This window comes from Microtus oregoni, unplaced genomic scaffold (genome assembly GCF_018167655.1).
Source record: "Microtus oregoni isolate MIOR12 unplaced genomic scaffold, Mior012 000010F_ref0000083, whole genome shotgun sequence".
Taxonomy (NCBI): domain Eukaryota; kingdom Metazoa; phylum Chordata; class Mammalia; order Rodentia; family Cricetidae; genus Microtus; species Microtus oregoni.
In genome coordinates this window covers 887,533-903,645 of record NW_024543069.1, presented here as the reverse complement: position 1 = coordinate 903,645, position 16,113 = coordinate 887,533, and the positions used below count along the sequence as shown (strand labels likewise).

The following is a 16,113-nucleotide window of genomic DNA, read 5'->3' as shown; positions in this document are numbered from 1 at the left end:
CGAACATGGGTGATAAGTGTCCTTTCGGACAGTTGCTAATGCTGTGGGAATATTTTCTGTTCGTGGCTTTTAACCAACTCTTTCTTTGGGATTCTTACTCTATTACTATTATGTTGCTCTATGCTGAGTTAGCATCTCAGAGATAAAAGCATAAATGAGTGGATGGCATGGACCTCCTGAGTCCATTTTCTATGGATCTTAATTTTTCAATCTCTATCTTTGTGTTGTTTAAAGTCCTGCCACCTCATTTTCTAGGTTAATTTTCAGTTGTGTTTGTTCTCTTATTTAGCCTGTCCGCTTCCTCTTTTGTTTACCACCAATCATATATATCCTTCCAAGAACTATTTCTTCTAAACAAATTGTTAATCTTTATTTTATGTCTGTGTGTTGTACCTAAATATATGTATGTGTACCATGTACATGCGGTGTTTACAGAGACCAGAAGAGAGCATTGGAGCCCCTGGAACTGGAGTTGCAGACAGTTGTGAGCCACCATGAGGATGCTGGGAGCTGGACCCAGGTCCTCTGAAAGAGCAATAAATACTCCTAACCCCTGAGCCATCTCCCCAGTCTCAAAAGAACTACTTCTTGCTCTCTGTCTACTTTCTCCATGGTAGATTTTTTCCTGTTTTATGAATAAATAGAAAGAGATAAAATAAGTTTTGTTAAATCTGAGAACGCAATTAGAATATCCTTTTTATTTATTTGTTTATTTTCAAGACAGAGTTTCTCTGTGTAGTCCTGGCTGTCCTGTAATTCACTCTGTAGACCAGGCTGGCTTTAAACTCACAGAGATCCACCTGCCTCTGCCTCCTGAGTGCTGGGATTGAAAGCATGCACTACCACTGCCTGGCATGATTAGAATATCTTAGATATCTATTCCTAAATTATTTTTCTCTTTCATCCGGAATCGACTGTACACTTAGTCATTCTAGTTATGTATTGATTTCCTCAGCTGCTTGTTTAACGTTGGTTGAGGGAACATGTTTATGAGTGTCGGAATGGGTTGACCAATACAGGATGAAGGTTTGTTTTCAGTAATACTTTTCTCTGACTGCAGAATTGACTACACCAAGCTGTGTATTAACAGGGCATGTCTGTTTCCTGTAGGAAAGTAGAGAAGGCTGCAGGAATTAACAGCAGACAGTATCTCAACAGAATCCAAGCCTGCTAATGTCATGATGCACCACATCCCTGTCAGTGTGTACATGTTTGCTCACAAATTCAATGTTAGTAACAACAATGAAATATTCTGATAACTATAGGCAGTAAGCTCTTCTCCCAACCCAGACACCTCTGTCATAAGGTTTCAACTCAAAGTCTTCTCTATAACTGGGGGTTTCTGCACTTAAGAAAACTCAGAGTCAGTGGGAAGGAGTTCAAGACCCTGGATTGAGTCTTTGACCAACATGTTGTCTAATGTAAGATGGGCGTGGCTTGTGATGAACAGCCATGTGAACCATGGGTTCGTCAGGTAAGGGCACCTCCAGCCTTCTGATGTAAACAGGGAATCTTCAGATCCAGCTTCAAAAGCTTTCCCTTTAGTTCTCCAAGTTCTCTGAGACTTTACTATCTCATCAGTAAAATGTCAAAGGCGTTTGTCACGGGGCTTTGGTAAAGATGGAGAGGCCCTACTTTAAGAACGCCTCTAGTGGTGTAGACACCCACAGTACCTTTCAGTGCTGCGCTGACAATCAGTTTTTGCATTTGTTCCTATGGTGTCGCGTGACCTGGGAGCCACAGAAGTGACTCTTAGGTAGCTCCGCATTCGGTAGCTCAGGCACTACCCTTCAATACTGCATTTCTTCATTCATGTATGTATGTCTTCCTTTTGCATCCCTGAAGTAACAGTTCTCGATGCTTTCTTTTCTAACCAGAATCATTTGAAGCTTCTGTAATAGCTCCCACAGAAGAGACAGCAACAGGCGTTTCACTCAGCTGGTTTCTCGTTTGCAGAGTTATGGGCAGCCCCAGCCAGTGCATCCCTCTGTTTATGCTGCTCTGAGACTGTGCAAGGTACAGGGAATCACAGGCTTTGCCGTCTTTAAGCAGTTTACACCGGTGGAGGCGATGAGCTGTCAGAGAGTGTTAGTGCTGAGAACTGCTAAGCTCTGGATGGATGAGGGAGAGGACAGGTGTTATTTCTGCTCCTGGGAGAAGATCAAACAAGGATCCACGGCTAATGTGATGGATGTCTCCTAGGCATTGCTTCACACTCAGCAGCTCTGAGCACTTAGGTCTACGCAGGGAAGAGTAGCAGGAACCACTTGGGAATTCTGCTGTGTTTCCGTGTTCTTTTGAAGGAAGCTGTTTGGGTGGAAGTTAGTGGGGAGGAAGGAGATGAATGGGCTTGAGTTTGCAGGAGGCTGTGTGTACAGAAAACACATTCCCTATCCCTCAATAAGATCTGTTAGCAAGGCTCATACATGGCTTTACCTTTTCTTGGTTAAAAGATTTTTTTTTTCCTAAGTCACTCTAGAATAGAGATCAAGACTGCCCCACTGTGGATAAACACCTCAACTTGAAAATTCTCAAGCTAGTGAGAAAGGGTTGTGAACCAGTTGTTTCCCTGGAGCTCCCCAAGGCTTAGCCTAGTGTTTGGAATAGTGTGATCCTGGTGCACTCAGCTTCTCCACAGGGTCCTGGTGCACTCAGCTTCTCCACAGGGTCCTGGTGCACTCAGCTTCTCCACAGGGTCCTGGTGAACTCAGCTTCTCCACAGGGTCCTGGTGAACTCAGCTTCTCCACAGGGTCCTGGTGCACTCAGCTTCTCCACAGGGTCCTGGTAAATTCAGCTTCTCCACAGGGTCCTGGTGAACTCAGTTTCTCCTCAAGGTCCTGGTGAACTCAGCTTCTCCACAGGGTCCTGGTGAACTCAGCTTCTCCACAGGGTCCTGGTGAACTCAGCTTCTCCACAGGGTCCTGGTGCACTCAGCTTCTCCACAGGGTCCTGGTGAACTCAGCTTCTCCACAGGGTCCTGGTGAACTCAGCTTCTCCACAGGGTCCTGGTGCACTCAGCTTCTCCACAGGGTCCTGGTGAACTCAGCTTCTCCACAGGATCCTGGTGAACTCAGCTTCTCCACAGGGTCCTGGTGAACTCAGCTTCTCCACAGGGTCCTGGTGAACTCAGCTTCTCCACAGGGTCCTGGTGCACTCAGTTTCTCCACAGGGTCCTGGTGAACTCAGCTTCTCCACAGGATCCTGGTGAACTCAGCTTCTCCACAGGGTCCTGGTGCACTCAGCTTCTCCACAGGGTCCTGGTGAACTCAGCTTCTCCACAGGGTCCCGGTGCACTCAGCTTCTCCACAGGGTCCTGGTGAACTCAGCTTCTCCACAGGGTCCCGGTGCACTCAGCTTCTCCACAAATGAAGGTTCCTCTATGCTACACTGGTCCCTAATATTTACTCAGTTTTTAGAGTCTGCTGTGCATGAGGAAAGCTCTGATGTTAACAAGATCTTTTAATGCTCAAAACTAGGACTAGGAGATGGAATAATGGTCTTTTGTCTTTAAAGGAATTTAAAGACTTCATCCTTTTTTTTTAACCCTAACGGCTGAAAAGGCAACATGTGGCTAGTGATGTTATCTATCCTTTTTGCACCTGAAATAACAATCTTAATTTTTGTTTCCTGAGTTTTCATGAACAAAATCTGTATTGTTCTGACATATAATGGCAGATTCTAGTAATTTCACAAAGAGATAAAATTATTATATTTAATATATTTAGTTCCTTTCTCTGTGTCACTACAAGCCTACTCAGGAAAATGGTTTGGAACTCTTGAGGACTTAACATAATTTTGAGCTAGGTTTGGTGTCTCATCCCTTTAATCCCAGCACCCGGAAGGTAGAGGCAGGCAGATATCTATGAGTTTGAGGCCAACCTGTTCTACATAGTTCTAGGGTAGCCAGGGCTACATAATAAGACTTTGTCTCCAAATAGCAAATTAACAACAATAATAGCTTTTTTAGACCAAAGTATGTTATGCCACATGAAATACATTTTGGGAGCACAATTAACATATGCTAATTAAGCATATAAGCATAAGCACTTGAGAGCTGAGGCAGGGGAATTGTAAGTTCCAGGCCAGCCAGTGCTACATATCAAAGCTCATCTCAAACAACAGTAAAATCTCTTACACACACACACACACACACACACACACACACACACCACACAGTAACTAAGTAAACGCAACAAAAAATGTGGTAAGAAGTTTGAAAGAAAGTAATCAATGAGGTAAGAGAATCATTAGAAAGCTTGAGTGAGCAGTGAGAAGAATTGATGATCTCCACGGAGCCCTGTCGCTGAGCCAGCTCCCATTTCTGCTCCCTTCCTGCCAGTAGCCCTGATGAAATGTCCATCTCCCTAAAGTCCCTGCCAGACTCACTGTGGGCCAAAAGGAGAAGTTCAGGGGACTCGGATTCCCTGAAATGACCGACATAAAAAAGTTCAGATTATAAATAGCCTGATATAGTAGCCAACTGAATTCAATAATCAAAACGAGCCAGCGGAAACACTTCTAAAGAGTTATTTAAAAAGAGGCAGCCTGCCGCCGAGTAGCCAGCACCTTTTCCAGGGCTACAGTTTTGTCTCCCATATTTGGTTTGTTTTCCCGGGTGCCACTCTGAGGCACAAGGCTAGAAAAAGTGGACCTCTTTAGAACAGTACTTTTTAAAACCATGGTTACGTTCGTGAAGAGCAAAAGATGACGTGGGCCTTCTTAGATGTTATTTTCAACAGTATCAGATTTATCTGTGAGATAATAAATATCTGTACGGCATACAGGATGTGGGGCAGAAGAGGAAAGGGGGGCACTGGGCAGTCCCATTATTGCAGACATTTGAAGCGCTGGCTGTGTGAGGACCTAAGACTGTCCTGTCTTTCATCAAATACAATGCTCGGTATAAATGGGAAAGACCTGAGCCAAAAACCATACAGAGTAATACATATATCCATACTGCTGGGAGCTAAGTATTGGGTAAGTTGGATAGAGTGCGGCTTTCAGTTAAGGTGATTTGGGCAAAATAATGCTTACCCCTTTGCCACAAAGATCCACACAAATTCCTGGAACCAGTTGTCTCATTCTATATCAAAGGAGAATTAATTATGTCTCTGATCAGGTGGTCATCTTATAAAGAAAATTAAACTGAATGATCCTCTGCGACCCATTATAGCTATGACTGGTAGTTAAAAACAGAGGTGAGGGACTGGAGAGATGGCTCTGAGGTTAAGAACACTGGCTGCTCTTCCAGAGGTCCTGAGTTCAATTTCCAGCAACCACATGGTGGCTCACAACCATCCATAATGAGATCTGGTGCCCTTTTTCGGCCTGTAGGCAAACATGCAGGCAGAAATCTGTATACATAATAAATAAATAAATCTTTAAAAAAAAACAGAGGTGAGAAAGAAATCCAGAGTCAGAAAGAGATTTCAACGTTCTGCTTGTTTCATTGGAAGCATTGCCCCAGAATGGATGTCAGGGGCTGGGGTGATGCTTCCAAACATTGCTCTGTTGGGCTGGGACTATGGCTCTGTCAGTAAAGTTTGACTTCTGGGGTGGATCCCCAGGACCCACATAAAAGCCCACCACAGAGGCATGTATCATCCATATTAGCAGTGCTCAGGAGGTGGAGACAGGCAGATCCTGGAGCTCATTGGCCAACCAGCCTGGCCAAATCGATGAACTCCAAATTTAGAAAGAGACCCTGAATCAAGAACAGTGAAAACAATATAGCAAGCAACACACACACACAGTAATAACAGTAGACTTTTTTCTAGATACTAAGCTAAGCATTTATAGCCTTTAGTTAGTTCTTGTGTCCTTACAGAAATTCTGTGAAGTAATCTCTCACCTTTTACAGCTGAGAAAACTGGCTGAGCATAAATAACTCATAGAATCATTACATGAGTGGATACAGCTAGTTCACTGTGGCCCTCTGACCTGATGGTGGCCGATGCTTATGAGGTCTTAAAAGCATAGATAGCGTGTGAAGGGTGTCCCTGTTATCTGTCTTCTCGGGCTGTATGGCATGCCATGATTTGTAGTTTTGCTGAGACCTAGATTTCTCTGGCAAGCAATATGGCAGGATTGAAAAAGCCAGAACCAGAAAACCCAGTCAGTACACAACACCCTGAGGAGAGGAGAGCTGATAAGAACCTGGAAGGGAGTAGAAACACTGGGCGAGGCAGAAGCAGACAGATCGCTCCAGCTGCTGCTGTGTAGTCACAAATCCTATTTTGAAAACTGAACTTCCCTTCCATACTCATTTCTCCTCCCTGTGATTAAGGTGCTATGTGTTAGTGAGTTTAGGGTTTCTAATTAGATTTAGAAAAGGGGCAGAGATCATGTAAAATGCTCTGTCATGTGCCTAAATTTCTCCTGTCATAGCTTGGCAGAGGTTCTCGTTAATCTCCTGGCCTTTTAATGAAGAAAATGGGTCTTTCTTACCTGAGTTCAATGAGAAATAGTGGGCTGCATTGTGGGGCGGGGGGGGGGGGGGGGCTCGATGGTAGAACAGTTACTTCCTTAGTTTGAGGAAGGCCTTGGGTTTGATCCCCAGCACTGCATAGAAAGAAACTAGTTATTAGGAAACCTATACTTAATAAACCATTATACCAGTATACCAGTCACTGTAGGAACCTTACAGACACACTAGAACAAAGCTGGGCAGCAGAGGCAGGCAGATCTCTGAGTTCATGGCCAGCCTGGTCTACACACATATGCATGGAACAGGATTCTTAAAGACGGTGTATATATAGAATGCATTTCTTTTCATTACATTCATTTGATGTATGTGTGCAGGGGTGTACATGTGGACATTGGGGAACAACTTGGGAGAATTGGTTCTCTTCTGCCACCATGGGGATCCCAGAGATGGAACTTGGGTTCTCAGGTCAAGCAAGCTCCTTGACCTGCTGAGCTTTCCCAAACACCCTAGTATGTTTTCTATTTGTTTGTTTGAAATTTTAGAAAAGCCTGTGACACTCTTTATAACATGTAAAATTCCACCCACATTCTATCTGCGTCAAATCAGCTTGCTGTCTTTTAAAGAGTCATCAAGGACTCATGAGCCCTGAATGTTTTTGTTCTGTCATGTAATGGATGGGTTTATTGTTTTATTTAAGTTGCTTATCATAAATAAAAAGCAGTAACGTTGTTGGGCAAGTACTAGCTTGGGTTGCTAATGATGGGGATATAATGTGTATGAAAAATGTGTCATCAGGCAGTTTCTTGGTCATGTGCACATCACAGAGTGACTGACACGGAGCCAGGCAGTGGAGATCAGTTACTAAGTGAAACCCCTTGACACAGTCAAGAGATGCAGTAGATACAAGATGCACGAGGCTGCCACGTGCTGTATTACAGTAAATTTTTATTACAGTGAAGGGATACACTCTAAAATAGTGATTAAAAATATAGGACAATGAACATCTAAGCCAGCAACAGAGTCATGACTATATGTCCTGCTAATTGCTTATACTACCCTCTCATGAGTGACAGGGTTTGTTTACACGGCATCCTATAAATGCATTGCACTGTGACAATATGAGAGGAACTTTTAGCTCAATCAGATCATGTGGGAACCACCAATGCGTGTCGCCTGTAATTTGGTGTGGGCGTGTGGGTTCACCTGGGTCCCTGAAATGAAGACTCAGAGACACCTCAAGAATGAATTTAGCCTCTACGGCTGCAGGGGGCTCAGTCTCCCTGAACTGAAGGGCTTTCCCTTCGCCTCTTGGCATCTTTATTTTTTCCCGTGTTTACACTTTAGCTCATAGATTTTTATATCTCAAGACAAAATGAATGAAGTTTCCGAAAATACAATGCCAGATGCAAATACCTGATTCATGAGGTACCATGGTTTTTCACGTCTCCTCTAAACCAAGTTTTGCATTGGCTTTGTATCCATGGGAAACTCTCAGTCGAGATTCCCATAGAGCAACAAAAGGTATCTTTAACACAAAGAATGGATTAGGGCCTGAGCAAATGGATTAAGAGCTAGGCCAGGTATAGCCCAATGGGAGTTCATGGTGAGCAAGGGTTACTTGCTAACCCTCAGGCACCAGGCCAACATGAATTTCTGCCACAAGGTCTGTTACAATCTTACATAGCACATGGCTAAGCCTTTCAGATATGTGTGCCCTTCCATTAATATTAAATGATTAAAGGATTTGTATGGGATCGGTCTATCTTTTTGAAATAACAGAATAAACTGGATGTGGAGACAAGTGCATGTCTAGGAAGACTGAGATATCATTTGAGACCAGTGTAGGCACCATAGTAAGACTGTAAATAATTCCAGTCAGACCAAATTAAGCCGAATTAAAAGATGCCCATGTTTAATAAAAGCCCTTACTCCTGGGTGACCCCAGGGAAACATGGAGACCATGTGTTCATTCTCTGGGGGCAGTTTAAATAGCCTGTGGGAGTGGTCCCAACCTTCCCCTGGGGAGGGGTCACCATTTGACGGGCTTTCTCGGAGGTAGGGTTTGGACTAAGGCAGCTTCCCAGGGGAAGGGGCTTATGCCAGGAGCTGGGGTAAAGCCCCAGGCAAGCAATCCAGACTTTGTGTATAAACGGGTGTTAGGGAGCTGAGGTGATGCTTCTGACCAAACAATAGAGACATTTTGACACTCGAGTGTGAAGGTGTGGAAGAGATTCTCTTCGCACTGCTTCCCACTCTGCTGTGAGTTTATCCGGTGTTCTTTCTGGAGATTGATTCTTGCCCCTCATTTCAAAGAACAATGTAAGACCTTTCTGACTTCAGCTACAAACGTAAGCTAGTCTCTACTCAATGAGGTTTGATTTTTTTCTCTCCATTTCAGTGATCAAAGCCAAATCATCAAAGCCTGAATATCTTACAACAGGTTCCGGCATGTTCTACACTGCTCATTCTTCTTAAGTTTTAACCGAAGCAAAAGATTACGTTCTTGTCACCTTCATTTCAAAGTGTTTGTCATCTTAGATTCAGTCACCCTGAATGGTGGGGTCTGCGTGGTTGTTCCCCCAAAGCTGCCCTTGTCAGAGGAGTCCCAAGTGGTGTACCATCTAAACACATAAACGCTGGATCATACGTGCTGGTAGTTTAGATGAGAGTGGCCCCCATGGGAACATCTATTTGAATACTTGGCCCCCAGTCGATGGGACTCAAAAGCCCACACCACTCCCAGTTGTCTCGCTTTGCCTCCTACTTGTGGGTCAGGATGTAGGCTCTCAGCCGCTGCTCACTGCCATGCTTTTCACCGTGATGGTTGTGGACTCACCCTGTGAAACTCTACGGCCCAGGTAAAGTCTTCTCTGAGTTGCCATAGCACAGTGTCTTATCACAGCAGTGGAAAGTAACTAAAATCCATGTGCTCTGTGTCTTGAAACCAGAAGTTGTCTTGAAAGAGAAAAATGTACGCAGTCTGGAGTTCCCAGACCTAAGACAGGTTGCTACCACCCTGCATTTCTCCTGTGTACCGTGGGTTCCCCACCATACCCTCCATCTTCACACATCACAGATACATCAGAAGACGATCAGCTCTGCTTCGTTTCCTTTGTTGTTTGTGGGATATTCTGCCATTTCAAATAGCTTTAATAACCAAGAGGTTAATAAGTAGATGAGTGGGACAGGGAATATAATGTGTGTGTGTCTGTGTGCGTGCATGCGTGTACATGCATTTGTGTGTGTGTGTGTGTGCTAGTTATACAGTATAGCTACAAAACCAGCAGGCTTAGTGTTATTATGCACTATAGCTACAAAATCCTCACACGGAGGGCACGCTTTTAGACTTTGCATGACCTAAACCATTGCAGTTTTCTTGGTGCACTCTGAGGTTTAATTCTGAGGTGTATTCTATGATATGCAATATTTGATAGATAAATACTTGGAGCTTTTTATTTTTGGTGACTCTTCAATGGAAAGTCTTTGAGCCGATAGATATTCATATCATCGCTAAATATGCATAAGTCCAGAAACCTTCCTTCTGCACATACATCCTTTTCCAATTATTTAAAATTTAGAGAGGGTTTTAAAGGAATGGAGAACATATTAAGAAGTATTTGATTTGAAATAAATAAAATTCATACACTTTAAGCACTGTGTGTGTATCCGAGATAAAATTTCCATGTTTGCCCTCAGTCTGTTCATGTTCTTCTTAAGGTTTTATCCCACTGGTTGGTTTTTTCACTGTTGGCAAGAAAGTAGAGTCTGACTCTTCTCTCAGTGGTTGTTTTCTTCAGTCTTGGCTTTTGGACCAAAATAATCATAATATATTTCTTGACAGTTGCACAATATTCTTCCCTGTTGTGGAAATTGCTTTGCTTAAAATAGAAGTCCATAAACTATAAGGGTATTTGAAAAGGATAAACATCAGACACAGACAAGACACACACACACATTCCACATATTTATATGCATTCTAGCTGAAAGGGGGCATGATCACCAAATGTGCAGTGAGTTTATCTGTATCCTTTGGGGGAAAAAGAACAAGGTGAGGATGTGTGTTTCACTTTTTTCCTGTTGTTAAAAGTTGAGGGTCTGGGGATATTATAAGCAGTGGATAATTCACTTTTATCTCTAAATCATCACCGTGTCGGTTCCTGGGAGTAACACACTATAAACACTGCATATGCATTGACATAGGAATCTGATCCATAACACTAAGTGAACTTGTGGGAAATGTTTCAATGTCCTCCAACAGTTAATCAGGTCATTTTCTTGGATTTTATTTTACCAGTGTAACACTGTGGGAAGGAAGGTGTTTGTGCTTTCTTAGAGCAGAAAGTACCAAAATGACCGTAGGATTTCCTGTTTGAACCAAGAACGGAGGAGAGATGCGAGCCATCCACTTCCTGAGTGGCCGCACTCCAGATGTGCAGACTGGTCATAGCACATCTGCCAATCAGAATGGTCCCTGCAGGGAAACCCTTGGCTGCTGAGGCTTGTTTACATACTCGTGACTCTGTTTCTCCCTCCTCTTGTGTGTTGTGCCACGGGGAAGATTAGTGAGGGATCATGCTAGCACACGCCTAGATAAACAAACTGCCTGAAACCAGGATCACCACTGGAGCAGCAACACCCAGGCAGAGTTTTATCTCCTTGCTAGCCACAGGTAAGAGCTGCTGCTTTAAGAGGATAACTGCTCCTGTCAAGTCTCTGGCTTTACTTTTGTTAACCAAAACAAGCAAGCTAAAATATACCACGCATTACTATAACTTTAATACTCAACAAGTGGGAAGTCTGCTATTGTTTTTGTTTAAGGGAGGAGTAGAATGAGGACATTAAGACTGTTTTTAAAGGCAAAGTCACATTCAGTGTGTAGAAATTAGAACCAGAAACATGAGCAATTGTATACCTAAAGGGCAGAGCATCTAAACATGTCTGACCATGAATCTACTTCTACTCATTCAGAAAACGGTGTCTTAGTGTATACTAATTCTTGGGCTCAAAAAGGCATTTCTTGGGTGGGTGACATGACTCAGTGGGTAAAAGTGCTGCAGCCAGTGAGAGTTTTGGTCATGCAAGACTGCTGGCTGAGTCTGGTCCCTGGAACCAACAGTGGAAGGAGAGAATTGATGGCTGTTGCACACACACACACACACACACACATACACATGTGAATAAACAAATAGAACATTTTTTTATTATAAACCAGTGCAGAAAGACTGAATATTCATGTACCATAGTGTGTCTTATTCCTTTCCACCTCTTTCTTCTTAGGGTACAGTCTTATCATTCAATGAAATTCTGAAATTGGGTGTAGTGGTTATTGTCTAATCTTTGCTTTATGTTTAAATTACTTGTTCCTTGTTGGCATTGATTCAGAAGATATTACAGAAAAGTGTGCTTTGGTAGTATTCCCTTAGGGTTCCTTTTACAGTCGCGTGGGACTATGTTGTGGTTTTCTTATTTCTTTCAGTGTTGAATTGTGTATAACACTGAGGCTTTCGTCAGTCTCCTTTGTTATTTTGAAGCATTTACCAAAGAACAGTTGTTATTTGGACTCAAATGAGCAACTTGGGTGTTTTGTGGCCCTCGTTCATAGGATGGTTTTCGGGTTGATTCATAGTATTTTGTAACAGTCTAGAAAATCACTTTTGAGCAAGTTAGGCCCCTGAACTCTAACACACAGCTTCCTTTCTCACCCGGAGCACAGCTGACATCTTAGGGCGTTACCCTGTCCCTAACAGCATCCCTGCTCTCTCGTCCCAAAAGCTCCTTCCTTCTCTGTTGTGACAATTGAAATGTTTTGTGTGTACCACGTCGTAGCTAATTATCCACAGAGTGTTCTTGAGCGTTCTGGATAGGAGAGAGTTAAGGCTGTATTTGTGTATTTGCAGATGTTGCCAGCTGCTCATTTTGCCCCCTCCCGTTCTGTTAGGAGCCCCTGCCAACCATGATTCATGGAATGATTTTTTGGAGCTGAGTAATCTGTGGCTTTTCTGTTTCCTTACTTTCTCCAGCTAAGTCTTTTTTAGTTTCAGCAAAGTCTTTAACAGAGCAAAGATCTTCTAAGCCTTAAAACTGAAACGTGGTGATGGTAATATTTTCCGAACAGATAATTTTAACAAACCACCAAAAGGTTTTATGTGTCCTATGTTGCCTGCTTTTGACGTCCGTGTCAGGCAGATCCTCTCCACTCCAACGAAGAGCACTGGAAAACACACAGCTTCCCTGACCAGTGCTTTGTGAGGCCCAGTGGTGTGGCCGCTGGGATATTCAGCTCCTTCCCTGTGACTGTAACGCCCGTGCTGACTTGTGACTGTCTCCTTTCTTTGCAGATCGTAACGAGCGACATAAGCCAGAACATCGTTCTTCAAGGTATGAGTTTATAGTGTTTAATGACTCTGTTTAAAGTCCCTTCTTTGAAAAACTATTTGGAAGCAATGAAGCTGTCCTTTTTAGGGTGACTGTTATATTGAACCCAGTTATGGCAGTCAGAGAGAAACTTCACAAGAAAAATGTCCTTCGTTCTCTGAGCAAAACCCTGTGAAGTCACCAAGTCATGGACAGTGTTTTACCCTGAGGATTCCTTTCGGGGACAGATACAGCTCCATAAAACATTCCCATTCTCTTCCTTTTATAACTCAATTCCCTCTCTTCCTTCTAACCAATGTTTTAAAATGCACATTGCTGTTTTCCTAGTTAAAACGTCAACACAGACTCAACATAGGAACTCAGAAAATACTTTTAAAATGGCTTCGTTGTGTGCGTATGTCAGTGTGTATGCCTAGGGTTGGGGTACATGCTGAAGCATGCATGGGTTAGGGGCAACTTTGGAAAGTCATTCCATTCTCTCCTTCCGCCTTTATGGGGGTCACAGGATCGAAGTCAGGTTGTCAGGATTCTATGGCAAGTACCTTTACCTGCTGGGCCATTTTGCCCCAGAAAATTTTGGATTTGTTTTTGTTTGAGTCAGGGTTTTTCTCTGTAGCCCTGGCTCTCTTAGAACTTGATATATAGACCAGGCTGGCCTTGAACTCACAGGAATCTGTCTGCTTCTGCCCCACCAGTGCTGGGGTTAAAGCTGTACACCACCATGCCTGAAACTTTTTTATAATTACAAAGCATTAAAAAACAAACAAACAAAAACCAACCTTCACCAGCACCAAATAATATTTCTAAAAATCTTCTCAAACTTGAAAAGATAGAATCTGACTTTTTCCTCTTAAGTAAAACTGGCAAGTTATTCTAGATGTTTTAAATCAATTTCAAGAAAACTATAATTTTTCTACTATTACTTTCTCATTATTCTATACTTCACTCCTCTTTACATTTTATTTTGTGGAAATTGATAAATTAGTATTAATACATTTATTACATTTATACTGGTAAACTATACCCTAATGCTGTTCCAAAGGGGTCGAATCCTAACTTGTACTGAGTTCAGTGAATCAAAATATAAAATTATCTGAAAGAACATAGCCGAGTGTCTGTAATATTGACCTTTCTTCAGGTATAATGAATACATTATAATAATTCACTCTTTATGTATGGCTGGTTCTGAGTCTCGACAGACATAAAAATCATTACTATATTATATATTTGTGTGTGTACATTTGTGTGAATGTACTACATATGTGTTGGGTGGGTGTGTATATGGATGTGCATGTATATATAATGAGTGTATATACAAATTAAAAAAAAGAAGAAGAAAAGCAATGTAAGAGAACTTTGAGAGCATACTTTATCTATGGATTATTTGTTAAGTCGGGTTATTGCATGGCACAGTCCTTGCGGGGTCAAAAGCAAAGCTTTGGGAGTCAGTTCTTTCCTTCCTCTGTGGGCTCCTGGTGACTCAGTTTATCAGGCTTGGCCGCAAGTGCCTTTGCTTGCGGAGTCATCTCATTGGCCCATGAGGCCACAAAGCTGGAAGGGAAAATTTTAAAAATAGTTAGGATAGTACAGACAAGAATTGGCACACTGAAGGCTGAGATGAATTGAGCAGTATAAATTTTAATACAGATCCTTACTCTGAAACATAAGTGACATAAAAGACAGGAGGAGGTAGGATGTTAATGATAGGAGGAGCAGTATGTTTTAAAAAGTGTAAAAATTTAGCTCTTCATAGATTTACCATGAGTGGAAACCTTGGCGCTGGCTTCCACGCTCCCCAAAGATCTGTACTGTTGAATTATACGGAAGGAGAAGAGGCTTAGTGCCATGGGTTCACAGACCTATAAAAAGAGTGGATATATTGATATCAGAGGGGCAGCTTAAAACACGAAGTAGGATCTCACGCCCGGTCCCAGAGAGCTTACTCAGGCAGTCTGGAGTGGGTCCTTGAAGACTATGTATTAGTTAAGGCCTCTGGCATTTCTGGTGCGTAGCCACGCTGGGACTCTCTGGTCCCAGACGCAGCAGCTGACTTGAGACAGGAGGAGGGAAAACACAGCTAAATCATGGGAAGACTGGGGCAGTGTAACCAATGTAGGTGTTTGGGAAAGAAATGGTATCTGACTTCAAAAACCTGGATACTGACATATAAAAGGAGACCAGAATTGTTTTTCATAGTTACTGACCCCTACATGAACATAGTCCTGAAGGTTGGAGGTATCACTGATTTCAGGTCTGGGAAGAGAAGTGTACAAAGTGAGTCTTGACTCCCAGTAGAAATGAAAAGCCCAGCTGAAGGAGTCTTGGACAAATACACATGCTAGAGGCTTTGGGGAGATGGCTCGATCAGTGGAGTGCTTGCTACACAAACACGTGGACCTGAGTTGGATTTCCAGCACCTGTCTTAAAAACAAAAACAAACAAATAAAATCCAGGCATGGCCACACGGGCCTGTAATCACTGGGAAAGTGAAGGCAGGAGGGCCCCTAGGCTTGCTGACCAGACGGCTTATCCATTCAGTGAGCTCCAGGGTCAGTGAGAGACCCTGTCTCAAAACATAAGATAGGAACAATCATTAAAGACACACACACACAGTAGGTTTAGGAGGATAGTCAAACAAATTCAGGATGATTTGAGTATTTAAAAAAATAAGATAATAGATTTTAAATATATATTTGTATATATTTTACATATTTATACATATGAATATATTTGCAACATTATGTAACCCTGGCTGGTCTAAACTCACAGGGATACTCCTGCCTCTGCCTCTGAATGCTGGGATTAAAAGCATGTACCAGCCTGACTGGATTAAAATATACTGAAATTTTTTAAATCCGTGTCAAAGGGATGATAGTGTTGCGAAACCCTCACTGTGCAGTTTTCCCTGCCATTGATGACTGGGGCAAGGGTCACGGGTGACCGTGAACACTTCTCCAGAGTTGGTGGGAGGCTGATGTCTGTATGACCTTAAAAGGTCACCCTATAGCAGAGTTTTCAGCCGCACAAGGGGAAGTTACCACCTTCATCAAGGGGTCACCTTACCTGTCATCACCAGCAAGAGCCTGGCAGGGTCTCCAGTTGGTGCAGTCAGCTGCACACACTGTGCTTAGGGGACAGGGAGAGGGCTCTGGAGTAGAGTGTCTCAAAAGACACAGAGGCTGAAAAAAAAAAAAAAAAAAAAGCTAAAAGAGCCAGACACCTGTAATCTCAGATCTCAGGAAGCAGAGACAAGAGGATTCTGAGTTCCAAGCCAGCCTAATGCACGCACGCATACATGCATACATACATA

General features: G+C 42.8%; 1 protein-coding gene across 7 annotated transcripts in view; it reads left to right on the top strand.

Annotated features, from left to right (window-relative positions):
- Window positions 1-16,113, top strand: part of Sh3d19 (SH3 domain containing 19) — a 134,666-nt gene that overhangs the window by 46,411 nt on the left and 72,142 nt on the right. For all 7 annotated transcript variants that reach the window (XM_041659036.1, XM_041659034.1, XM_041659035.1 and 4 more), the window contains exon 2: window positions 12,767-12,806. In XM_041659036.1, coding sequence (XP_041514970.1) covers window positions 12,767-12,806 — 40 coding nt within the window. The remainder of the gene's footprint in view (window positions 1-12,766; window positions 12,807-16,113) is intronic.